We start from the raw sequence: 24,589 nt of genomic DNA, 5'->3' as shown, positions 1-24,589 counted from the left end.
ATCAGTGTCAATCACAAATCTTCTTCGCTTATCTTCTCAAATACACAGTCATCCTCATTTGACCTACTACTCTGTAGCCATTTTCTTGACTTAAAACCAGAATGAAATATCTGTAGAGAATAAAAAATATGATACATAAACTAAAATAAAAGCATTGGGAAGCAAAAAAGTGATACCAAATTTATGATTAAGAGAAAGAATTACACACTGAGCCTATGTTTAAATCATAACAAAGAGAAAAAAAGAATTTTCAGGGATCTGATCTAGCAAATGCTATATGGCTATCACCGCAGCAAGTGAGTTTAAGCACAGCAAACAATATCATCTTATACTAAAAAGATAATTAACATCCGTATAACAATACAGTGTATTTGTTGTTATGCTTCAAGTATCCCCTTTTAGTAATTATGAGCTAAAGAAGAAAAAATTGTAGATGACGAACAAAAACCCATGATGCTATCAGAAGTTTGAAGCAGGAAACGCCCTAATAAATTCAGCCACTACATTTTATTAGCAATGAAGTCCCACAGACCATTTGCAATAATCCTGCAAAGCAAATATTTTAAGTTTGGGGATTGCAACTATCATATTTGTGGCTGCCCAGTGGATTATGATTTGCAATAGGCTACTTTTCAGTGTTCCCATTCCCTCACAGTCACATACATATTTCAGTTAAATGTGTTTCCTCTCTGTTGCATTAAACCCTCTGACTCTTGGGAAGATAGTTGTATCACCACTGCTAATAGCTATGGTAAAGAGTTCTCTTACTATCCTCAACCAGCAATCCATATCAAGACTGAGAAATGATGACTTGTTCTCCATGGTTTGCCCATGGTTAATAATCTGCCCAACAGGAATATTGAGGTCCCTGAGAATTGCTTGGCTAAACACTGCTAAAACCGGGATATCCATATTTACTTTAAGGCATTCTCATCAGAAAAAATAGGAATACAATGGCTAGGTTTATATGCACTGTGATTTGTGACTTATATATGAATCCAGCAACAGTGATTTATTAAGCTAACTATGATCAAAAGTAGCCATGGGTTGATGCAATTTATAACATTAGATAATGAGGTTCACTAATAGCTTCAAATTTCCAAACATAATTGTCATCTCAGATCCCCCCTACTCAACCCAGTCTTTTTTCCACCCAAATTATGTAATTTAATTTACAAACCTGACTTGGGCGGATGCTTACTTTCTTAGCTGTATCTAATTCTGGATGCTCAATCTGCTAAATAGAGAGGTTAAATAAGAAAGAAAAAAGACGTTACACAAAAAGGAAACACAGGTAGTCAGAATGTTACATCAAGTTTATTTCCTTGACCTGAGATGATGATGATGATGATGATGATGATGATGATGATGATGATGATGATGATGATGATGATGATGATAATAATAATAATAGTAATAGTAATAGTAATAGTTCTTGCTTTGGCCAGACTCCATCTTGAATACTATATCCAGTTTTCTGCATCATTCCAGTTTTAGAGAAATTAAAACAGGATCTGAGCAGGGGAATGAAAATGACCAAAGGACTTTGTTTTAGTCTCTAATCAGAAATGAAGGAGCTAAGAATGTTTTTGAGAAAGAAATTAAAAACAGATCTTCTAGCAGTGACAGATATTTGAAAAGATGCTATATAGAAGGTCAAGATCTATTTTACATCCTTCTAAAATACTATTTTTCAGTATCAGGAACTTTTAAGATGAGTGGATGCCGGCTAGGAGTTGAAGTCCACACATCTTAAAGATGCTGAGGTTCAGATACATTACTCTAGAGTAGCGGTTCTTAACTGGGGGCCATATGGCTACCTGAGGGCCTTAGATATTTCAAGGCGGCCACAGGTGTAAATCATGTAACGGGGGCCATGTCATGTGCCAAAGGGATCAACTAAAGGCAAAATGTATTATACTGCAAATACTGTCAGAATAGAATATACATATATTCTATTTTCAAGCCAAATGGGTAAGTGTTAATCTTTTTTACTGGAAATGGGACCAAGACAGGGAGGGGGGCGGCGCAGGAGAGAAATGAAGTTGGAAGGGGGCCATGTGGGAAAAAAAGTTCAGAAACACTGTTCTAGAAAACAGTTATAATAGAAACAAGTTACAGGAAAACTGATTCTAACTGAACGGAAGGATTTATTTCCCCTAACAGTTCAATAGTGCATGGATTATCTGGACAGGTATATGCTGCCTTTAACTGAATAGGATTGGAGAAGTAACTGTAAAGGATGCTTTCATACCGGTAGCAACTATCATTGCTATAAGAACTTTTTACAGCAACAGCATTTATGTACCAATTAAGGAAAAGTGTATGTAATCATATTTTTTTTATTTTGCTTTCATTTTGTTACTGCCAGATAGAAGATGGTTGTTGCTAAGGGTCAGAGAAAAGACTGAAATTAATTTGAGTTAAAAAATTCTTACACAAGACGATACAACATTCTTTATATCATGAGGTATAAAGAAACATATCAGGACCACATTTTAAAAAGGTTGAGCTAGAACAGGGGTAGTAGGCTATGCTGACTCAGGAATTCTGGGAGTTGAAGTCCATGAGTCATAAAAGAGCCAAGGTTGCCTACCCCTGAGAACAAAGAAGAGGACCATACCAAGCCAAATAAATTAATAAAATGCAATTAATACAATTTGCCATGTTTTCCCCTTCTAATAAAGCAACCATTTTCTCCTGGTAGTCAGCTGGACTCAGAGAAACAGCCTCAGCAAATGAGAGGTGTGTGTGTGTGTGTGTTGTCAGCCAGAAAACCAGCCAGGTGCAACACCAGAAGACTCAGGCACTGAGCCTAGAAGCTGAAGAAAGGAGCCTTCAGTGACTGGTACACGGCACCTGATATGACATGAACCATGGGGCTTGTAAAAGAAAGGCTGCCTGCACTTCCACCTCACCCAGGATTTACTACAGTGCGGCATTATTACTTCTCTCTCCTACTTCCACGTTTTACCAAAAGAGAGCTGAGCACTCATGGATTCTGAAAAGCAGAGAACAAAGGGGGAACTTAATGATTTTGTAATCCCCTAATTCTGGTGGGAGAACGAGAGAATGAGGAGAAAATAGGTGATGGGATCCTGTTAATGGGAACAGAGCCAACCGGAAGCCATAGCACTGAAGAGATAACACCAGCTTTGCTCTGATATCTAATAATCAACACAGAGCCAGGAAAATATCACCTCAGCACATGAAAGAATTCAACACTTTATAATCACACAAGTTCAGAGCACATTTGGAACAAGCTCAAAAGCCACATGTGGAGATGCCCCTTTTTACTGAATCTTCCTCTTAGAAAAATAGAATATTGTGGCAAGAAAGCCACAAAAAAAATCACTGATATACCCACAGTAGGTCATCATACGGCATTACAAAGATACTGCCAACAACTTAACCTCAATGTTCAGTGAAATTAGATTATCAACTTTGCTCACCATCTCTTGATCATTCTTGGTTGTTGTCATCAGCTGCTCTGATATTATCTTTTTTAAGCAACTGCTTAGAAGAAATGCCTACAAAGATGAAATTAAGTTTTCAATAAAAGTCTGAATTCCTTTTTATAGCTTATATTAGTCTCAGCCTGTGATTTACTTGAAGGTGGTGGTGAATTGAAAACACACCCCTCCAAATGATAAACATTATATAAAAAAGTGCAACTTGTGCACTTTCTAACTTGTGAACCAAGAGTTACCAACTACAACTAAAATCATTCTTCCCTCCTTCTATCTATGCAGCACAAAAAAGCCCAAATCCAAAAATGCAGAAGAGAGAGAGCAGGATAGATTTTCCAGGAAATTAAATAAAGAAGGAAGAAAAGAAATAAAACCCTATTTAGATGATATTCTTTCATTCACAGGGCAAGCATCTCTTCCCAGATAAAGGCACTGCACATTCACCTGTTTTCCACACAGTTCTCTTTTCAATGAATGGATGTCTTACTCCTCCAGTTCATCAGTAATATGATAGTTTCAAACCATAAGTAATTATTTGGAGAAAAAAATTGTTTATTAATCAAAAACATTCTTTAAAAAAATCCCAGCTGATGTTTACATATTCTGGGTTGGTTGCTAAATGAGACACTGTATCTTATTTTTTCCCCCTCCAATTTATTAAATTACCATATGAACTAAAACCTACCAAACCTATCCTGAAGTGAACAAAAAGAGACCCTGTGTCTTGTAACCAGTTAGGGAAAGGGGGAAGAGATGTAACTCAGAGGCAAAATATATTTTTGTTTGTAAAATATTTAAGTTATTTAGGAAAGAGGATTTGCTGAAACCTTATTTGGATCAATATTAACAGGAATGTGTACCTGGGCTGGAAAAGATCAGTAACCCTGATATTTATGGAGCCATATAATAATCTTTTATATGAACCCAAACAAACCTGTTTTGTATTGAAGACAATCCATCTCCACTTATCGGATTCGTTGTACTCAATTCTGAGTTCCAAGAATTGATCAAGTCCGTGGCCTAAAACCGATCCCTGAATAGTCAAATTGGAAAAGAATAACAAGAACAATAAAAGCCATATAACGGTATATCCTAAATTTTCCCATCTAGACTGTGTGATTCTTTTTATAGAGAAAAGTCACTTCTGCCAAGGCAGGAAAAAAGAACAAGGACCTGGCTTCATATGCTGTGTAGAACAACTAAGATATATAATGTTAAGATGTCAGATAGAAAATGGAGAGCATAATAATAAAAGAAAGCAGCTCATAACCATTTAAATTCAGTATTTGCAGACTCTTAAAACCTGGGCATTGTGATCCTGAAAAATGTCCTTTCTTGAATTTAGCAGGAATATTTTGGAAGGAACCGACTGGAAGGATCAGGTTTCCATTTCGCAGAGTCCAGATTTACCTTCCATCACCAGGCAGCCCCAAGTCTGAATAAAATATCAGAAAAGATCTTCCTGGCTCAGTGGCTTGTGATACTACAAGATTCTATCAAGGATTCCACCATGCACACGTTTTAAAGAATGAGGATAAACTGCAAGATTTTGAAAAATGAATGTCCTTTTTCACACCCTTTTATAAAATATATAGACATGCATGTATAGCCAACAGTTTAAAATCATGATTAACTGATGGGATTCTAAGTTGCTCACTGTCTTTTTCTTGGGCTGTGATTAGATCACCACATTAACGAGGAGGCCTTTGTAAAAAAAAATAAGGGCAAATAAAGGGCAGATTCTTCCAGCCAGCAACAATAGATAGACTGTTAATGCTTTCCTGGGAATCTTTTTCTTTCTGTATTAAAGAAAAAAAGGCAAGGGCCAATCACTCTAATTTGGCCTCGGGGAGTTTCTTCTGCAGAGACTTGCAGGGACTGATTTTCTGCTGCCCTGCAGGTGGAATTTTGAGGAAGGGAAAGAGGTTTCCCTGGAAGCATTCATGAGCCAGATGGAGACCTGGTTTGTGGGCTGGAGATTTCACTACATCTGCTCTAGCTTTTTTGGAATATACGTAATCCTCAACTTATGACCACGATTGGGACCAGAATTTCAATTACTAAGCAAGACGGTTATAAAGTGAGTCATACCTGATTTTGTGATTTTTTTTTGGCATGGTTGTTAAACAAATGATTGCATTTGTTAAGTGAATCATGTGCTCATTAGGCAAATCCAGCTTTCCCCATTGACTTTGCTGATAGGAAGGCGGTTGGGAAGGTTGCCAATAATGATCACATGATCTTGGGACGCCGCAATTTTTGTAAATATATCTAGGTTGCCAAGTGCCCAATTTTTGATCGCATGACCGTAGAGATGCTGTGATGGTTTTAAGTGTGAGGACCAGTTGTAAGTCACTTTTTTCAGTGCCACTCTAACTTTGAATAGTCATTAAACAAATGACTGTAAGTTGAGGAGACCTGTACAACCCAGGGATGCTTCATGCTTGCCATTCAGATGTTTGATGTGTTTCAAGCAATACCAGCTCTTGTGAGTACCAGAAATCACAACAGATTTTTGAAGCTTATAATCTGAAGCTGAGTCCTTATAGGACTACTCAGAAGAAGAAGAAAGAACACTTGGGAGAAACATCTCAATCTCATATTTGCATCATATTCTGCTAATGGAGAAGCAGGAATAACTACTAAAATGTTTATAACCCCTGTTTATTTTCTTCTCTTTTCAGCCTATACCACAGGGATTCAAAACATTTTGGTATCAGTGGATATGTTGGCATTTTGAGTGCATGTTACAAACAGCTGGCATCTGAAAACAAGTTGATGAAGTGGTTCCTTGCCAGATCCTCTAACCTCTAGTACTTCAGCTTACCTCTGTCTTTTCAGGGCCATTGTGCATGTTCCCAAACAAGCAGAGACCTGAATCCCTTTTATTTTGACTTTTATTTCTAAGACTAGAAAGTCTAAGTCTAAGCCTAGGCCAGTGATGGCAAACCTTTTAGAGACCGAGTGCCCAAACTGCAACCCAAAACCCACTTATTTATCGCAAAGTGCCAGGGCTGCATCAGCATTATGGTGCCCTTGGGGGGGGCGTGGCCCACTGGGTGGGCGTGGCTGCAGTGGTCATGGGAGACCAGGTAAGCGTGGCCGGGGCCAGTCCCTCGCCATCTCCAGGGCATCCCCGGGGGGGCCAATGCCGCTTGCTCACTCACTTCCTGCCCTGTCGCTTCCAAACGCCACATGCTCGCTACTCTGGCGAACTCTGCTGGGGCAACGCCGCATGTGCCCACAGAGAGGTCTCTGAGTGCCGCCTCTGGCACGCGTGCCATAGGTTCGCCACCACTGGCCTAGGCAGTATAGGCAGGGCCCACCCATATTCTTGGAAATAAAGATACTTGAGGATAGCCATTTGCCAGTTTCCCATTTATTTTTGTTTTTTGGGGGAGAGAAATAATTTTTAAAAAATCAGATAGAGCCTAGCCAGTACCAACAGGTAGCTCAAAGGTTACATTAGTCTCTTAGGGATCATTGGGGGGCCTGGGTTATAAAGGGCATTTCCTAATAGTCTTTCCCAACTTGGTAGTCTCAATATGTTTGAAATACAATTCCAAAAATTCCAGCCTATGTGGCTGAGAGAAATTCTGAGAGTTGCAATTTCAACACACATGGAGAATATGAGTTTGGAGATATGATATATGATCAATGATGACATACAATAATTGCACAAATAGCTTCTTACCAGATGCTTAGGATATAGCAAATACACACACAGAATCTATGTATGGGCTATGTGTTATTGTTCACAGTCCTATTTATATAAAGTAAGAATATTAATGCACATAACAGGACTTCTGGAGGTACAGCAGCAGCAGCAATCAATAGTTCAGCATGGTACTTACAAGAAATGTGACCTGCCAGCACCTTATCCTGTTGATCTTGAAATTGACCTCTTTGATCTGATTGCTAGGCAACTTTATGCAGCAGCTAATTTCATTATTTCCCACATGAATAGTGGCAGTACAACCAACTTCAGGGTAGTCACAGGAACAAGGAGCAAGTTGTATATATCCATAATGCTGGATCTCTCGAACCAGCTCTAAAAACTGTGCAAGAGAAACAGCAGTTAGAGGAGAGCAGTAGGTTACACATAACAACTGTAAAGGTGTCCAACACAACCAACTTCACAAGGATCTAGATGGCTCCAAAGTCCTATCTAATCACACAGTATGACCAAGTGCCAGCTAACTGAAGAGTATGGGATTCAATGCAGTGATTCAATGAAAATACAAATGCCAAAAGTTATATGGAATGTTTAATTGATGAGAAAAAATGTGCATTCCAGGAGCAGCCCACCAATATATATTTAATTCTCTGGGTAGGTAACTTGCATCAGACATTCCTTTCATACATCTTCAGATGCTGAAAAACTCTTAAAGATTCTCCTCGACAGTTACAAACTATAGTTTATAGTAATCATGGGGAATAGTTTTAAATATCCAAAATTCACCCACATATTCTATAAAGGTCTAAAAAAACACATCTTATTTTCTTATATGAATTGCAATCTGTAAACTTGCTGGGTATATCTACGCCCTAGTTCTTCCAAAACTGTAGTTCCAGTCTAGCATGAGCTAGTATATAAGTTCTGCTTCTCTTTCGTGTTTTATAGCATTTGCTTTTTTAAGTATATACCAGGAAACAGATTGGAAGAATACCACTATTTCAAACGGCATAAATAGGGAACTGAAGCTGGATTCACCTGGGCCCAAGAAAGTTTGATACAAGACAATGTAAGGGAAAACTCCAATCTTTGCACAGGAGCCATCCTCCTGCTGGCAACCTTGTTGTCCCCTGCCTCTTTCTGCACAAATAACTTTGCATCTCTTCCAAAAACAAGGACATGACAATGACACACAAAACCAATTCAGCTGGTGCTACCATAGAAGCAATGACCAAAAGGCAATGTTTCTAACAGATTGGAATCTATTCCCATTTTTATATAATAATTTCTAATTTTAATTATTAGCCTAGGCCAGTGGTGGCGAACCTATGGCACAAGTGCCAGAGGCGGCACTCAGAGCCCTCTCTGTGGGCACGCGCGCCGTTGCCCCAGCAGAGTTCGCCAGAGTAGCGAGCACGTGGTGTTTGGAAGCGACAGGGCAGGAAGTGAGCGAGCAATCAGCGTTGGCCCCCCAGGGATGCCCCGGAGATGGCGAGGGACTGGCCCTGGCCACGCTCATCCAGTCTGCCATGACCACTGCAGCCACGCCCACCCAGTGGGCCACTCCCCCCGCCTCCGAGGGCACCACAATGCTGATGCAGCCCTGGCACTTTGCGATAAATAAGTGGGTTTTGGGTTGCAATTTGGGCACTCGGTCTCTAAAAGGTTCGCCATCACTGGCCTAGGCATTTTATAAAAATTAATAGATACCAAAAAGGAATGGTTTGAATACATTCTGCATTCTGCACTAATTTATTTCTTGTAAGTTGCAATTTCCCCTTTCTTGTGATTAGAAAAAAAAATGGAAAGAGATGCTCATAAATCTCAGTGTATACATTTGCTTATTTGAGTGGGGGAGTGAATTATAAATAAATTATGAACATCAAGGCACTGGTGTAAAGACGGATGAAAGTCTAGCTATCCTTTCAATATAATTAAATGCAGTTCTGGCCCAGACCCCTGTATGAATACATAAATTCCAGTTGCACGAAGAAAACAAAACTCGGCTTCTAAACATGAATCCAATTATACCAAATATACCCTAATTATTCCAACCCCAAAGGATGTGTGTGTTTTCTTAAGTAGCCTTCTTTTCAGTTTTCAGATCATTTGCAATTTGAGGAAGTTTCACAGAAAAGCATTTACAAGCTGAGTATCTTTTACAAGTCTTCAGTTTAATTACCTCTGAAAGAGAGGGGAAGAATCTGGTGGGGCTTCAATAACAGAAGAAGGAATCACTCAACTTCACTGGAACTATGGAGGATTCAGGATATGGGGGTAGGGATATTAAGGGGAAATCCCACTGCCATAGGAGAAGGTTGCTTGATAATTTACAGCTAAGTTGACAAATAAAATGGAAACATTCTTCCTAGTAAACTTCACTGTAATACTTGTTATATGGACTTAACTTGGCTAAATCTTGCAAAAAAAATTAAACTGAGAATAGTTAAATAATTTGCATAGAATAGCAGTTTTATCTGTAACATTCTAGAAATACATAGCTTCTATAAACCAAATATCTATGCATCCACTTTCAAAAATGCGGATGACTATATATTACAATGAGTATACTAACTGCTGTTGCATGACAATATTTCACTCTACTGAACAGAAGCCTTAGTTGGGAAATCAAGAATGAGGTGACCTAGAAATGTAGTAAACACAGCCATAAATATCTTCAGCATCATTCCCAAGGCTGCCATCGATGGTTTGATGCAAATAGCCATAGCTATTTCAGTGGCTGCTTCCTCTCCATGCAGCTTGCATGGGCTGTGATATGAGAAGAACAAGTTAATCCAGTGATGGCGAACCTATGGCATGCATGTCAAAGGTGACATGCCACAATATTTTGGGTGCCAAATTTCACCAAAACCTGACAACTATTCTCGAAAGGATATCCTATGTTTTTCAGAAACTGCAGAAAGAGTTGTGCAAGAATGGGGTGTGCTCTTGCTCAGCTTCCAGGCCCTTTGGAAGTTGCAGGAGAGAACCATGCTTTTATGCAGCCTCCAGAGCCTCACAAAAGCTGCAGAGGCAATGGAAGATCATTCTACAAAGCTGTTTCAAAAACCAAGGCCTTGTGGACCTGGAGCAGGGACCTCTCAAGAGTAAGAGCATACCACCTGAAGGTAAGTAGTGTGTGGCAGATCCTGGGGAGCACTGGAATGTTGAGGCAAGGTTCATGAGCCTCGGGGAATGACACAAAGTGGCCTTTTTGAGTGGCAATGGTGACCCTAGGGCTGAGGTCAAGGCCTGGGCAGGGTACAATCTACCTCTGTTCAAGGTAGATGTGGGGAAGATTGAGAATTGTTTTGCTTTTGTTCGAGGAGTGGGTTGACATGCCAGCATAGTCAATTTAGGCATTTTCTGAATTTTGGACAGGTCAAGCCCAGAGTGCCATCACTGAGTTACTGTCTTTGTTTTAATCCTGATTGCCTTTCCTCTAAATCAGTATTTTTCAAACTTGGCAACTTTAAAATCTGTAGACTGTAGTTCTAGGAATTCCCTATGATATAATGTAAACATTTATGGTAATAATGGTTCAGCATGATGGTTTGATTTTCATTTCTAAATGGCTAAATTTGATGTTTAAAAATCTGAAAAACCCACATGGATAGGAGGTTGATATTCTTCCTCAAATAAAACTGAAGGAAAAGGCCAGCCTTTAAACATGAATGCATTCTCTGGTATCTTCGCATGATAACATATATTCTGAAAAGGACCATCATAATTTAAAAACCACGTTACCTTCAATTTATTTGGTGCCTTTTGCAGCATTAGAAGCTTTTGCTTCTGTTCCTCATTAGGTTTGACCCAATTCATCTCTAGCTCCTGTACAACCTTTTTTGGAAAAAAAACCAAAACAAAATATATAAGCAAGTAAATGTTAGACTAGAATACATATGTTTACTTTCTGTAGGCTAGTAGCAGGATAGAGTTGAAAAACTGTGTTAATTCACAAATAAATAAATAAATCATAGGTCATTTCATCTCAAAATTTGCCTGGCAATTTTCAAAAAGACATGCTTCTTCTTAAGCATACCTGCATGTAAAGTAAGTTCACCGAAGTTCTACAGTCCATTAACACTTTATCTAAAGAAGGATCCATATACCTGCCCAATAATGTACAAGGAAAGAGAAGCCATTAAACCAGTGGCATACATGCAAAGAGAAATGTCACCAAAATATTGTAGGTAAAAAAACAAACCATAAACTGAATTTAAGCAACCAGTTCACACTTTTTATTGCATGTTATGATCGTGCTCGATACTACATGTATGATACATTCCTTAAAATCATTTTGTATTTTTGGCTTTATGTATGTGCCAAAAGCACCACAGATATACATAAATCGTATGGAGAAGAACAAGCTTATTTTGTTCTTGTTTTTATTTATCAGACTGATGAGTCTATTGCATATTCAATAGATAAATCTATTCTATATTCCATTATGATACTATGTTTACAGAATTAGTGAAAAAACTCATTAGGTGCTGGAGAAAAAAAAATGTAACTGGCCACATATCTTTCAATGTTCTTTAATTCTTATGAAAAAGGCTCCACCAGGGTCTTTACCAGATTTTCCAACCATGGACTTTAATGGACAATACAAACATAGGGTGGAAATTAGATTCTAATGGACAATTTGGATTTGATTTCTACTTCAGATATGCTGTCCAATAATATTTCTGATACATTGACTGATATGACAATTCTGAACTTTTGGGAATTTTGAATGTACCGCTTTCAATGCATTTGGAAAGTGCCAAATTACTATCCCACAAGCTGTAATATACATGGAACTGATATTATGATTTTTCCCCTCCAGCACACTGGTATTTTTTAAATATTTCTTGCTAATTTCACTTCTGCTTCCTGCTCACCATTTTCTGATCCCAATCTTACAAGCTGATTCTTTCGCACTCAGGAGACTCACATAAGGAAGTTCAAATTCTGCTAGTTTTTTCAACACTGGAGGGGGATGGGTAAGAAGAAAGGGGGAAAAAAACATTTTGATTTTTTTAATGTTATTACAAAGAAATACATTTATATCTAAATGTAGTGCTAATTAAACACAAGATTGGTGGTGCTAAATATTCTGTGTATGTGCCACAAGTTGCAGACTTTTGTGACTTTTATAAATTATGCAAACCTGCTGATCATAGGAAGAAACAAGAGCAATTTAAATAATGGTTTTCACTTACTCATATATGTGTTTATTTCCTGTTTATTCACTTCTCCTGTCGAGATTCTAACATACTAGCAGACTTTCCCCATTTACTTTCAAATGTGTCTTCCTAGTCATAAGTGTTAGCAATAGGTGTTATATTGGGAGCAGGGAACCTGGAGTTTTTTCATATCCCCTGTGTGTTTGTTTGATCTGCCGGCGTGGTGGGATGGGGAAAATGAATGTATTTGAATTTTTTTTTGCACTATATATAGGTTGAAAGATGCTGGATGAACTTTCTGCAGGTGGAGCTTAAGCATAACCAATTTGCCACTCTCTGGAAAATGGATGTTTTGTTGTGTTTCGTATAATTAAAGGTATGGTTTTGTATTTGGGGCCCAGATGCCACCTGCCTTGTGCTTAGTCTTCAGTAACTAAATATGCCACTTAAAAAAAATGTAAATTGTGGTCATGTGACTGCAAGATACTGCAAACTGCCCTAAATTCAAGCTAGTTACCAAAGGCTTCAAATGCAATGTCATGACCAAAGGGGTGGGTGGGGGCAATGTTGGCTCTTTGAATCTGGATTGGGGAGCACTGCTGGCTGTGGAATTCTGGGAGCTGAAGTCTACATGCCTTAAAATTGTCAAGGTTGAGAAACACTGAGCTATGGTATTAAGTAAGGACTGCCTGTATACAGATGGCATGCAACATGAAAGTAATGTGTGTTACACAAATGATTTCTTACTGGATATTTGTCCATTGTTGTGATCTTGAATAAGAAATAAGCTGAAGTATTGTATTAGCTCCCTAGAAAGTTCAATCTTGTATGAGATCACCTGGAGGAAAACAAAAGATGCATTTTCTCCTTAAACTGTTGAGTTAGTTATCAAATTAACTGTTTTAAGTTCCATAGCTGTTTTGTTTAAAAACTTAGTGAGAAACTCTTGCCTCTGCTGACTGGGTGTGGGTATCTTTACAAATTCTCTCCTGCAGGAAATATGAATGCAAAACATTTTTTTTCTCCCAAGTCTTTTTCAGATAGTGGGATAAAATATTTTAAATAAATTTTAAATTTTTTTAAAAACCTTCCCAAGTGCTCTCTGGTGAAGTGCTCTAAGTATTGTCATGATAAATAAGCACTTTGTTGACTGGCCTATCTCTTTAGGTAGTCACAACACACCCTGGCCTGAGAAAATAAGTTGAATCCTAAACCAGTTTGGGTTGGCTTGTGTCTTAGCACTCAATCACTATGGTTTGTACACTCAATCACTATGGGTGTCTGCAGGGCATGGTCTATAAAGACAAGGTGGTGGCCACAGCAATGCAACTGAAACTCCACCCGTTTTTGTATTACCTTTTAAACCATATCCTGAGGATAGCTCTGCACAGTAATTTCAGAGTATGCTGCGCAAACCATACTGGCTGGGTTTTAAAATTTATGGATTATTCAATAAACCAATAAACCACAATTAAGAAACCCTCACTTTGTGTGATGTGTAAGCCCATTTGCTGTTTTATGAGGCATCTGTAACAATATATTTCAAAAATGGGAAGGCTGCTAATTATGCTTGGACACACTTCATATGAGATGCTGCCAGATCAATGTGTATATATTACTTGCCTCTAGCACTCTTTCAGCAGTGTCTGATGTCTGAATATCAATCCTGAGATACCTTCCATCAGGAAGATAAACATCCAAAAACGCTTGTTGGGTTTGGATTTTAAATGTTTCCTGCAAGACATGAAAGCTTAATGTTGAAGGCATTGATGGGTGGTCTCATAAGTATGCTGAAAACATGGCTTTATTTCAAGAAAAAGTATTTTAGTGGTAGACTAGGGGGAAGGTAAAGGAATCATTAAGCTTATATCACTTTTTCCAAGTAACCAATCATTTTTCTGAATTTATAATGTTCAGGCAAAAACTAGATATTTTACAGAGGGGAACAAAAGGTGTAATAAACTTGTTCATCAATTTATTGCTAATAAAGTTTCTAGACAATCTATAAAATACCTTATAAAAGAATATACTAGGATATCAGAACATTTCCACTACATTCATTTGATAATTATTATATTATCATATATAATATGCTATATATTTCAAATTATGGATTGTTGTACAAATGGCATTTATGCTTTGATAAAATTTATTATTGTTCCATATATCAGCTTTCCTATTGAAAAAATGACATGCAGAAATGTATGCTAGTGGACCCAGAAAGAGAGTCTTTTCTGCTGTGTATCTGCCCTGTGAAATGACAACCCCTCCTCCAAAATTGAGCCCGACCCTCCCAATGTTTAGGAAGACCCCGAAGATAAGGTTCTGCTGCAGGGCCTGTGGGTGCAGCCATGGTAGGAAGCCATTACAATGGCTTTACTCAGTTGATGTAGATGGAATTCTGCTGCTGATCACTATTTTCTGTTTTGAAATTGATTACGGACAGTTTTTATGTTTGTATATTGATTTTTTAAATTGGTTTTATTGGTTTGTTTTTAGCTGTGGTGAACTGCCCAGAGTGAGATGGGTGGCCATGGGCAGCCATGCAAATCAAATTTATAACAAAGAAACATTGGACCACCAAGTTAGCTGCTGCAAGGTTGCACAGGCTGACCAGAAACAAAGCGTGACAATGACAAAGTAGCAATAATGATGCATTGGAGGATCTGCAGAAAATCCCATTTGACTGCAAACAAGAACTGGGGGAGGGAAATCACAAAATAGACAAAATAATAGAAAACAAAGAAGCTAAAGTGCTCTAGGATTTTAGAATTCAAACAAACAAGCACCTGCCAAACATTTCAGACTAACAACTGTTGATAAGAAAGACAAAAAAAGTCTGCAGATGTGCCTGGAAAAAGCAGGACAGAAGAAAAAGAACTGGAGAAAATCACAAAATACTGAGACCTGCAAATAGTGGTAAAAGAAAGCAAAAATAGTACCAATACTAATAGGCATCTTGGGTGCAATAAAACTGGAGCATCATTCAAACACCATTGGCATTACAAAATCACCATCAGTCAACTGCAAGGGGCAGCTTTATTTGGAACAGCTTATATTCTGCCACGATACCTTAAAAACCATCCAACAAGAATATCTGCTTATCCCAGGTCCTTGGGAGGGACTTGATAGGTAAATAAAAATGCCAAATCCTGTCTAAATATCTGATTGACTGTGTGACTAATCATAATAATAGCAACAACCTACATCAGTCCACATCAGTCTCAACTAGCCAAAAGACATAGTGAAAAGAATATGTTAGCTGGGCACACAATTTCACTAACACACAAGGAGAAAACATGCAAATGTTAAATTATAAGTCTTGGCCAACGCTTTTGGGAAATAATGTGGCAAATTTGATAATTAAAATACTTGAGATATTCATCAACTGCTTAATTAAAAGTTAGCAATATTGAATGTTATATCATTTGCAGACCATTTCCCAGGACTAATCATGAAGTTTAATTTTATTTGTTTAGACTGAAATAGAATAAGAATATTTGTTTGCCATATTCATTATATCCCAGCAATTTGATTGTGCTGTCACTAATTATAGCATCAGGAATGCTTACTATGCTTATTTTATAGAGCAATCCTATGATGCAGTGCTCTGGGTGAAAAGAGAAACAGAGGCTCCCATTAAACTATTGGAACAATCCTTATATTATTTACAAATGTACCAAGACTTTAAAGGGAAACAGTTTAAAATGACCTGAAAGTGGCAAGACAATATCCCTAGAAAAAATGGCCAGATCCCATTAATCAGAGATTATGCCAGTGATATGCCAACCACATGCCCACATGACAGGCGATAAATTACAGGTTGGCAGTCCTTTTATGCTTCTCAACTCATATGAAAAGACAGAAAAGAGAAAACACTGCAAACCAAACCACATGGATATTTTCTTAGGAAGAAATTTACAGAGGATCTACAGCAGTGGTTCTCAACCTTTTTAATGCTGCGACCCCAACCGGTCGTAAGTCGAGGACTAAACCGGTCGTAAGTCGAGGACTACCCAACCGGTTGTAAGTCGAGGACTTTCCCTGCCCGGGAGTGCCGGGCATGTGTGGTTCCGCCCCCTGCGCCAGCCGAGGCGTAGCTGGCAAGCGGCAGAGACGGAGCAGGCTGACCACCAGCTGGCCCAGCCCAAGGGAGGTAAGGCACCCACCGGAAAAGGGGGAAAAAATGGTGGACAAAAAAAATGGCGGACAGCCTTGCTTGGCGACCCCCATGAAATGGTCGATCGACCCCAAATGGGGTCCCGACCCACAGGTTGAGAACCACTGATCTACAGAGAATGCAGGAAGCCCTCCTTGAAAGCACAAAAGGGGGAAATTATTTTGACAAATGAAGAGTTTCAGCTATAAGCATCCATAGGAGAAGATTCCTACATCTTCATTAGGGGAGAAGGAGAACGAGTTGTATACACTTTCTGCATGCATGCGTAATAGGTGTAAACATTCAGCCCGGAATTACAGTCGTAAATCTCGTACTGGTTATTAAGGTCACGTGTAACCGTGACCGATTTGATGACCTTTTTTTTGCAGGGGTCGTTAAGCCAATATCATGGTCGTTTAGTGAATGCATTTTAGCCCGTTGGAAGTAAACACCAGTTTGTGGCAAAAAAATATTGTAAATTGCGATCACACGATGAGATGCTGCAAACAGGTTGTAAATGTGGGCTGGTTGCTAAGCACTCAAAATGTGACCGTGATGGGGAAGCATCTCTCAGAACTTGGAAATCAGGTTGTAAATAGCTCTGGAGAGGTGCGTCATAAATTTGAATGGTCACTAAGTGTCACTACACCAGTAGTGTAGGAAAAGACATTGGCAATATTATGTTCTTATGGCTCTGATAGAGAAGCATGAACTAGACCAGGGGTAGGCAACCTTGGCTCTTTGATGACGCGTGGACTTCAACTCCCAGAATTCCTGAGTCAGCTATAGCTGACTCAGGAATTCTGGGAGTTGAAGTCCACGCGTCATCAAAGAGCCAAGGTTGCCTACCCCTGAACTAGACCTTACTGGCAGAAGGCCTTTTTTAAAATTTTCACTATTGACTTTACTCTAAAGATCCACCGTTGATCCAGGATGTGATTTACACACTAGAAGAGCAGAAGTGTTTCCTCTGTACTGGCACAATCTCTGCCCCATTTGAATCATCTCCTTTTAGTGGGGAAACTGGCAAACCATCCAAACGTAACAAGCAAAGCTACTGGGTATTCCAAAATGATGCATCAGTTAACATAGCAGCATAATTATATCATGTATGTAAGTATGTATTTATATATATATATTTTCCAGCAAGTATTGCAGGCCCAATTGGGAAAAGAAAGCTCAGGACCATGTAAGTTGGAAACATGCGGAAGATGCCTTCATCCTGCAGTGGATAGACCAGCGGTTCTCAACCTATGGGTCGTGACCCCATTTGGGGTCGATCGACCATTTCACGGGGGTCGCCAAGCAAGGCTGTCCGCCATTTTTCCCCCCTTTTCCGGCGGATGCCTTACCTCCCTTGGGCTGGGTCAGCTGGTGGTCGGCCTGCTCCGTCTCTGCCGCTTGCCAGCTACGCCTCGGCCGGCGCAGGGGGCGGAACCACGCATGCGCGGCGCTCCCGGGCAGGGAAAGTCCTCGACTTACGACCGGTTGGGTAGTCCTCGACTTACGACCGGTTTAGTCCTCGACTTACGACCGGTTTAGTCCTCGACTTACGACCGGTTGGGGGGCGCGGCATTAAAAAGGTTGAGAACCACTGGGATAGACAGTGGCTAAAATGATGATGATATATGTGTATGTGTGTATATATGTGTAATTAAACTTTGGAATTTATGAGTTGTGCTGCTGACTACCAGTGTGACTGCTTCTGAAAAAAAAAAAAGACTTGGACTAATTCTTGGAAGTAATGGTTATCAATGGCTATTAACCTTGATGGTTGGTATGATGGACTCTGAAGGTCAACCAGTAGGAGACTAGGGGACTTTCAGTTTTTGGCCACTCTGAGAGAACAGAGTGTTGGACTAGAGGGGGGTCCAATCCAGCAGGACACTGCTTATGGTTTTATATAGCAGGGGCCTCCATCAAATTCTATTGCTTGGAAAAGAAATTACTGAATGTCCCATAAAGAGGTTGACACACTTCTTTCAACTTCTCAGCCATGGGGAAATCAGAAACAAGAATGCTACAACAATGCCTTCAAGTATGTATCAGGTGGTAAGTGACACCGCTCGGGTAACATAAAGGAGATGTTGACATTTTTACGTCAACACACCTCTCACCTCTTGTCCTGCCACAAGTCCAAAATATTTACTTTAATTTAATGCCAGATCTCAAGAAGCTTATCATACTTTAATGAAGCTTTCAAACTGTTCCCTAAGAGACCAAAAAGATATCAGGTCTTTTACAGCAAAACCTTCCTCCGGTCAACTGAATCCAAGAAAAAAAAAACCATGGTACATTCTAATAAAGGACATTATGAAACTGAAAACCTCACGTGTTAGTGTTTATTTTTAAAATCCCTGTGTTTGAGCTGCTTTAAAAGTAGCAATTTATCGCTGAGTGTATAGCTCTTATTTTTAGCCTGGAATAAGGTTAAAATGGTTAATTTTAAGAATAACTTCCAAAAGATAAAGCAGTTTGAATTCAATACCTGCCATGTACAGAGTATACAGTAGAAGAAAGTAATTAAGAACAGCTCACAGCTGAACACAGAGGTAGTCCTTGACTTACGTTTGGTTACTTACCAACTGAAGTTATGATTGACCCCAAAAACATACTTATGACTCAAATTAGTTCAATTCCCCAGCTCCCCCATCATGTGATCATATCTTGAGCACTCAGCAACCGGCTCACACTTATGTTCATATGCGGTGTCCTGCAGTCGCATGCCCACAGCTTATTATTAATTATTTTTTGCCAGAAACTAGCATTTACTTTTGGTTTCTCTCAAACAATGCCCACTGTAGATAATGAGTTCACTTAACAACCACAGATGACCCTGGTGATTCATTTAATGACCACTCCAAAAAATGTAGCAAAATCAAGTTGGTCACACGATGACCCACTTAACAATTTATTACTATTTATTAGCACAATTTATTACTGTAATTCCAGGATCAATACCAGTAATAAATTAAGGATTACATATACTAATGCACACAAAATGCTGCCTGACTGTTGCTGTGGGTGGAGACAAGACGCTGGACAAAAAGAACAGAGGAACAGAAAATGGCTGGCTGATATACTGAACACCAGTATTCGATATTTAAATATTTTATTATAGACCTTAGTAACAACAAACTAGCTTCTAGTCTATAAGGACAAGAGCACAAGTAACTGTCCTTCTCTTACCACTTTTCTTTGAAACAAAAAAAACTTACCTGCTGTAATTTCCTAAAGAAACTAATAAAGACATCGCTGTTTGTAACACTTGGGTCAACGGAAACTGCAATAGAAGAAATTGCAATAGAATAGAAAATATATCTTAAAATATTCCACAGATGATCGACAGAGAAAAAAATATGCATAATTTACATAAAATAATTAAAGTTTTGATAAAGGCATATATAACTCAAAGAAAGTTTAGGATTTTTAAAAATGAAGTTTAATATAGATTAATGCTTAATCTTGAGAAATCAGATTCAGTTTAGAATACTTGTACAAGGTGAATTCTCTGCGCTTTTTTTTCCAGACTGGAGGTTCTTCTGAGGTCAGAACTTCCACTCCAAATATCACTGGATTCCCCATTCAACCACAGCATTTTCTGAGAATCCCAAAACCTCATGAAAGACTGTTCAAAAAACCCAGTGAGCTCCAGTAGGAAGGATCTGGTGCAGAATTCCTGGCCCTTAAGAACTGCACTAAATGCATCCCACTATATCTGCTGATAAATATCCTTTAAAGTCCAAGTCACCTAAAACATCTTTTTCTGCACAATTTCTTCCAACCCCTTTCTAGGTTTATGAAATCATAGCATGCCCAATTCAGTTATTTGTTTGAACGCTCATTAAAAATCAGTTGCCAAAGTAGTATTTGGTAATACCATTCTGTAGATATTGTTCTAGCTGCGTTCTCCTTTCATCAGCCATTGACTTTGTCATTGCAAGGTAAAATTTTGGAGGAAACGAAGGCATTCCTTTTCCAAAGACTCGTCTTAGCTGAAAAGATAAATAATCTTTAAATGGTACTAATCTGTTAGCAAACATCAAGTATTTATTACTTGAAGATGTGCATTAATAAATTCCCAAAGATTACTTCCTTTAAGGATATTGGCCTTCATAACAGATCTGAATTGGCCTGTTCTTATGTTACCAATAGAAGAGAATATAGGCAACTCAGTGTTGAATTGTGCAGTTCTTGATACTCTCTGAATTAGGTTGCTTGTTTGCACAATCATTACTTAGTCATTACCCAACTAGGTAACAACATCAGTATGGAGTTTGCTCTCTGGTTACAGTATATACTGTACAGTAGCTTGGTCTGACAGTGTTGGTGTGGGCATGTTTCTCCTTGTTAATTCCTTGATTAGAGTATTCTTTTTCTGATAGATTGCTTGGCATTAATACCTGCCTTTAATTCTCTGGGTGTTGATTGCTGGAGAGAATGCATTCTGGTCTGTTTCCTTCTTAGTTTTTTTATTGCTCTTGAATGTTGTATAAAGGTAGCTTATCTTGAGTGTCAAATTTCCAGGAATTCCTCAGCATTTCTGGATTTAGCTTGAATTTCACAGATTCCTATTTGAAACTATGGTTTTGTCTGTTCATGTGTTGTGAATTTATGGACTTTTAATTGTGTCTTAACTGCTAGTTGGTGTACATCAATGTGCTTTGCTAATCTTCTACCTGTCTGTCCTACATAGTGGCTTTGCAATTCTAAAGTCTTTAAGATCTGATCTGATGTCCTGGCAAGAGAGGCTAATAGGTTTATAATGCTTTCAATGACACTACCTATTTGATATTGTAAAAACATCATCTACTGATATAAAATATTTCAATGATGCAGCAGATAATTAGTTATATAAAAGAAAAATCACTAATGCTATTTGTGACACTATACATAGGCAAAATTAAAATGTACTGTATATAGATATTTTTGGAAACCTAGATTGAGCAGAATAAAACCAAACTGAGTGCAAGATTTAAGAAAAGTCTCAGTTTATAAAAAGAATAACAAATACTATCAGGATGAGATATAGCAATTAAAACTTACCAAAAGGTAAAACTATTTTCTATTAAAAAATAATAATTTTGGAGCAAACCCATATTGCTATGGTCCTTATATGCATGTAGTGGTGTAAGTAGTGTTCCCATATTTCAAGGGCTGCCACAAAGAGGGGGAAGGGTCAACTTATTTTCCAAAGCACCAGAAAGCAAGACAAGAAACAATGAATGGAAACTAATCAAGGAGAGAAGCAAAATCTACTGTAGAATTAAGAAACATTTCCTAACAGTGAAAGCAATTAACCAGTGGAACGCCTCCAGAAGTTGTAGGTGCTCTATCACTGGAAGCTTTTAAGGAGAGACAGGACAGTCACTTGTCTGGAATGGTTTAGAGCAGGGGTGTCAAACTGCCGGCCCGTGGGCTGGTTTCATCATACCAGAGCCGCGCCCACCCCATTGCCGGCAATGGCAAAAAAGCTCTGATACGCCGCACGACGTCACATGACGTCGCAAGTTTGACATGCCTGGTTTAGAGTTTGCTGCTTGAGCAGGTGGTTGGACTAGAAGACCTCCAAGGTCCCTTCCAACTCTGTTATTCTCTGTTATTCTCTATGAATACTATGTATACTCATTGAAAAATATCATTTTATTCTTCTCTCTCTCTTTCCCTTGCACAATTGTTCAATTTTAAGAGATTCTCTAGTGGAGAAGTTCAAGAAAGTCAAGAAATTGGCCATTAACATACAACTGAAGTCTGGGTCCTTTTTACATGTAGCTCACTGTATGAAAAGAAAATGGGTCTTTCATTGCATTCTTACAACTGCAATTTTGACTTTTTTGATCTGCTTCACAGATACACAATTTGGTGAAAGGACAAAGAAACTTTTCTTTCTCTAGCTGATATTCTTATTTCCATAATTTCATTGGAATAATTAAAGGTTCAATAACACTGGTATTATTTACACTAAAGACCTGTTTTCTGAACATAGTTTTGATATGTATGGTCCTCACTTCTTTCATGGAAAGCCCCAGTTCTGAAAATACCCTAAGGGAATATTATCCAAAGGCAAAGTGGAGAGCCTCTACTGATGTGTGTATGTCCCTGCACACACACAAAGTTTCATGCAGCAATAAACTGCTAATGTGTGAACATTTCTTTCATGTACAAAGCTAGAAAGATGTCAAACATGGTGCAAAATTTAAGCCTGAACTGTGTCAATGACCCTAGGGCCTAGGCAAACAAACCAATCATCAATGTTATAAAAGCACCATTTCTCTTGTGGCTCTCTGATAGACAATAAAAAAAACCTCCAAGAATAGTGATTGGATGAGAAAAAAAATAAAGGGAATGAATTCTTCATCTTACCTGTTCATTCCAGCGATGCAACTGACTGTAACGTAACTTGCAGAAAAGGAAGCCCTCCAGATATACAGAATACAGCTGAAAATACACAGTGTCTAAATAAATCCTTTCAAGATTGTTAACAGAACTCACCACTTGCTATCAGTTGTGTTCAACCTTGCATTCCTACTGGCCAAGAAAGAGGAACCTCATTCCTGTGGGCCAAAATTGACCCTGGCATGCCCCAAGTCACAGTGGCAGCCACCATCACACTAGGTGTGAACAAAAGGGTGGAGTTTTGATTGCATCATTGTGGTCATCATCTTGACTTTTCTTACACACACACACACACACACACAGTGCTTTTTTTCTTTAAAAAAAGGTGCCGGAACTAACACACATCATACAACCTGCCTTGCCTACCCTACAAGGTTCCATCCAAAAAAGGTGCGTTCTGGGCGTTCTGTGAGAAAAAAAGCCCTGCACACACACATCATGCATACCTTTGCACACAGATGTGTTATAGCTTGACCATCTTTTTATTCAGGAGGACTGGATCTTGAGACTAGGTCAGACTTTCTCAACTTCAATGACTTTAAGACAGGCAGACTTCAATTCCCAGAATTCCCCACCCAGTATTTTAAGTTGCCAAGATTGAGAAACGCCCGGACTAGTTCCATTCCAGAAAAGATACCCAGTACTTCAGTCTGGAATATTCTCAAGAAATAAATGTTAAAATATATCCCACCCTGCCGAGGAAATTAAAAGGGAGCTTGTGAATTTTCGCAGATCGCCTGATAGGAGTGATACAAGCACAGCACAAGAACACTCGTCTTTTCTCTTTTTGTTCCCACACTTCCGTTGCGACTTTTAGTACCTATTCCAGCGTTCATTCCCATTTCTGTCATAAACTTATTTATACGTGTTATTTCCTCGGCGGCTTTGAGCGCTGGCCAAGTTGGTGAAGTTACAAGTCAAACCAAATCAAAACTAGCCTTCCTTTCTCCCCCCCCTCCCCTCCCCTCCGGTCCCTCTCGAAATCTCCTTGTGGTCTCCCCTTTCCTCCCTTCCTCTCAAGCCCCCTCACAGACGCTTCTCCTCTCAGGCGCAGAGACGCGCATCCAGGCCAGCCAGCCAGCCAGCCCGACCGCCTTGCTCTCCCGCTCAGGGAAGGCTTTACCCCCGGCAACCACGCTCCCACGCCGCCCAGCCCACACTTCGCGCGGGCGCTAGCTGCGCTCCCGCCCCGCAGAACCATCTTTGCTCTCCTTTCTTCTTTTCCTTTCGGGGCTGCAGGAATGGGTGGGGCGCGCTCACTCTCCGGATCGCCGCCACTGTCTGAATCCCTTTCCAGGCCGCCAGCCGCTGCCCAACTGTTGATCCTCCAACCCCCCCTCCCACCACCCCCTTTAAAGGGGACCGTCGGCCATCAAATCCACCTGCTGATGCGCCCCCCCCTCCGCCTCGCTCCGTCCCTCCCCACCCGGCGCACTCCCGCTTCCCTCCGCCTCTTCTCGCCTGGATGAGGCAACTGGGGGCCGAGGGCACGGTTCCCCCCCCCCCGCGTGGGGCATCGACCGCGGAGCGCCCGAGGAGCCGAGCCTGGCTGGCGCTGGAGCACCTGGCAAGGTCTGGCGCTGCCCTTCCCGCCTCCCCTCGGGGTCGGGATCCACCCCGCCTTCCCTCCCCGTTCAAGGGAAAGCTACTCCACCACGTAGCGGCCGCCAAACTTCTCCAGCAGCTCTTCGGAGAGAGGGATGCTGAAGTGCATCTTCAT

The 24,589-nt window shown here is 39.7% G+C and overlaps 1 protein-coding gene across 1 annotated transcript; it reads right to left on the bottom strand.

The window, feature by feature from the left end:
* On the bottom strand, positions 1-24,589 carry SNX31 (sorting nexin 31). Its single transcript, XM_015813518.1, has 14 exons — positions 24,524-24,589; positions 22,837-22,911; positions 20,354-20,468; positions 19,692-19,756; positions 13,938-14,048; positions 13,062-13,152; positions 12,030-12,117; positions 11,189-11,258; positions 10,894-10,986; positions 7,325-7,528; positions 4,405-4,503; positions 3,453-3,530; positions 1,181-1,237; positions 1-110 (listed from the first exon to the last, which is right to left on the bottom strand). The coding sequence occupies exons 1-14, from the start codon at positions 24,587-24,589 to the stop codon at positions 12-14; spliced, it is 1,311 nt and encodes a 436-aa protein (XP_015669004.1). The 3' UTR covers positions 1-11.

Source organism: Protobothrops mucrosquamatus, unplaced genomic scaffold, assembly GCF_001527695.2.
Source record: "Protobothrops mucrosquamatus isolate PMUCROS unplaced genomic scaffold, P.Mucros_1.0 scaffold_69, whole genome shotgun sequence".
Lineage (NCBI taxonomy): Eukaryota > Metazoa > Chordata > Lepidosauria > Squamata > Viperidae > Protobothrops > Protobothrops mucrosquamatus.
This window is presented reverse-complemented; position numbering and strand designations above follow the sequence as displayed.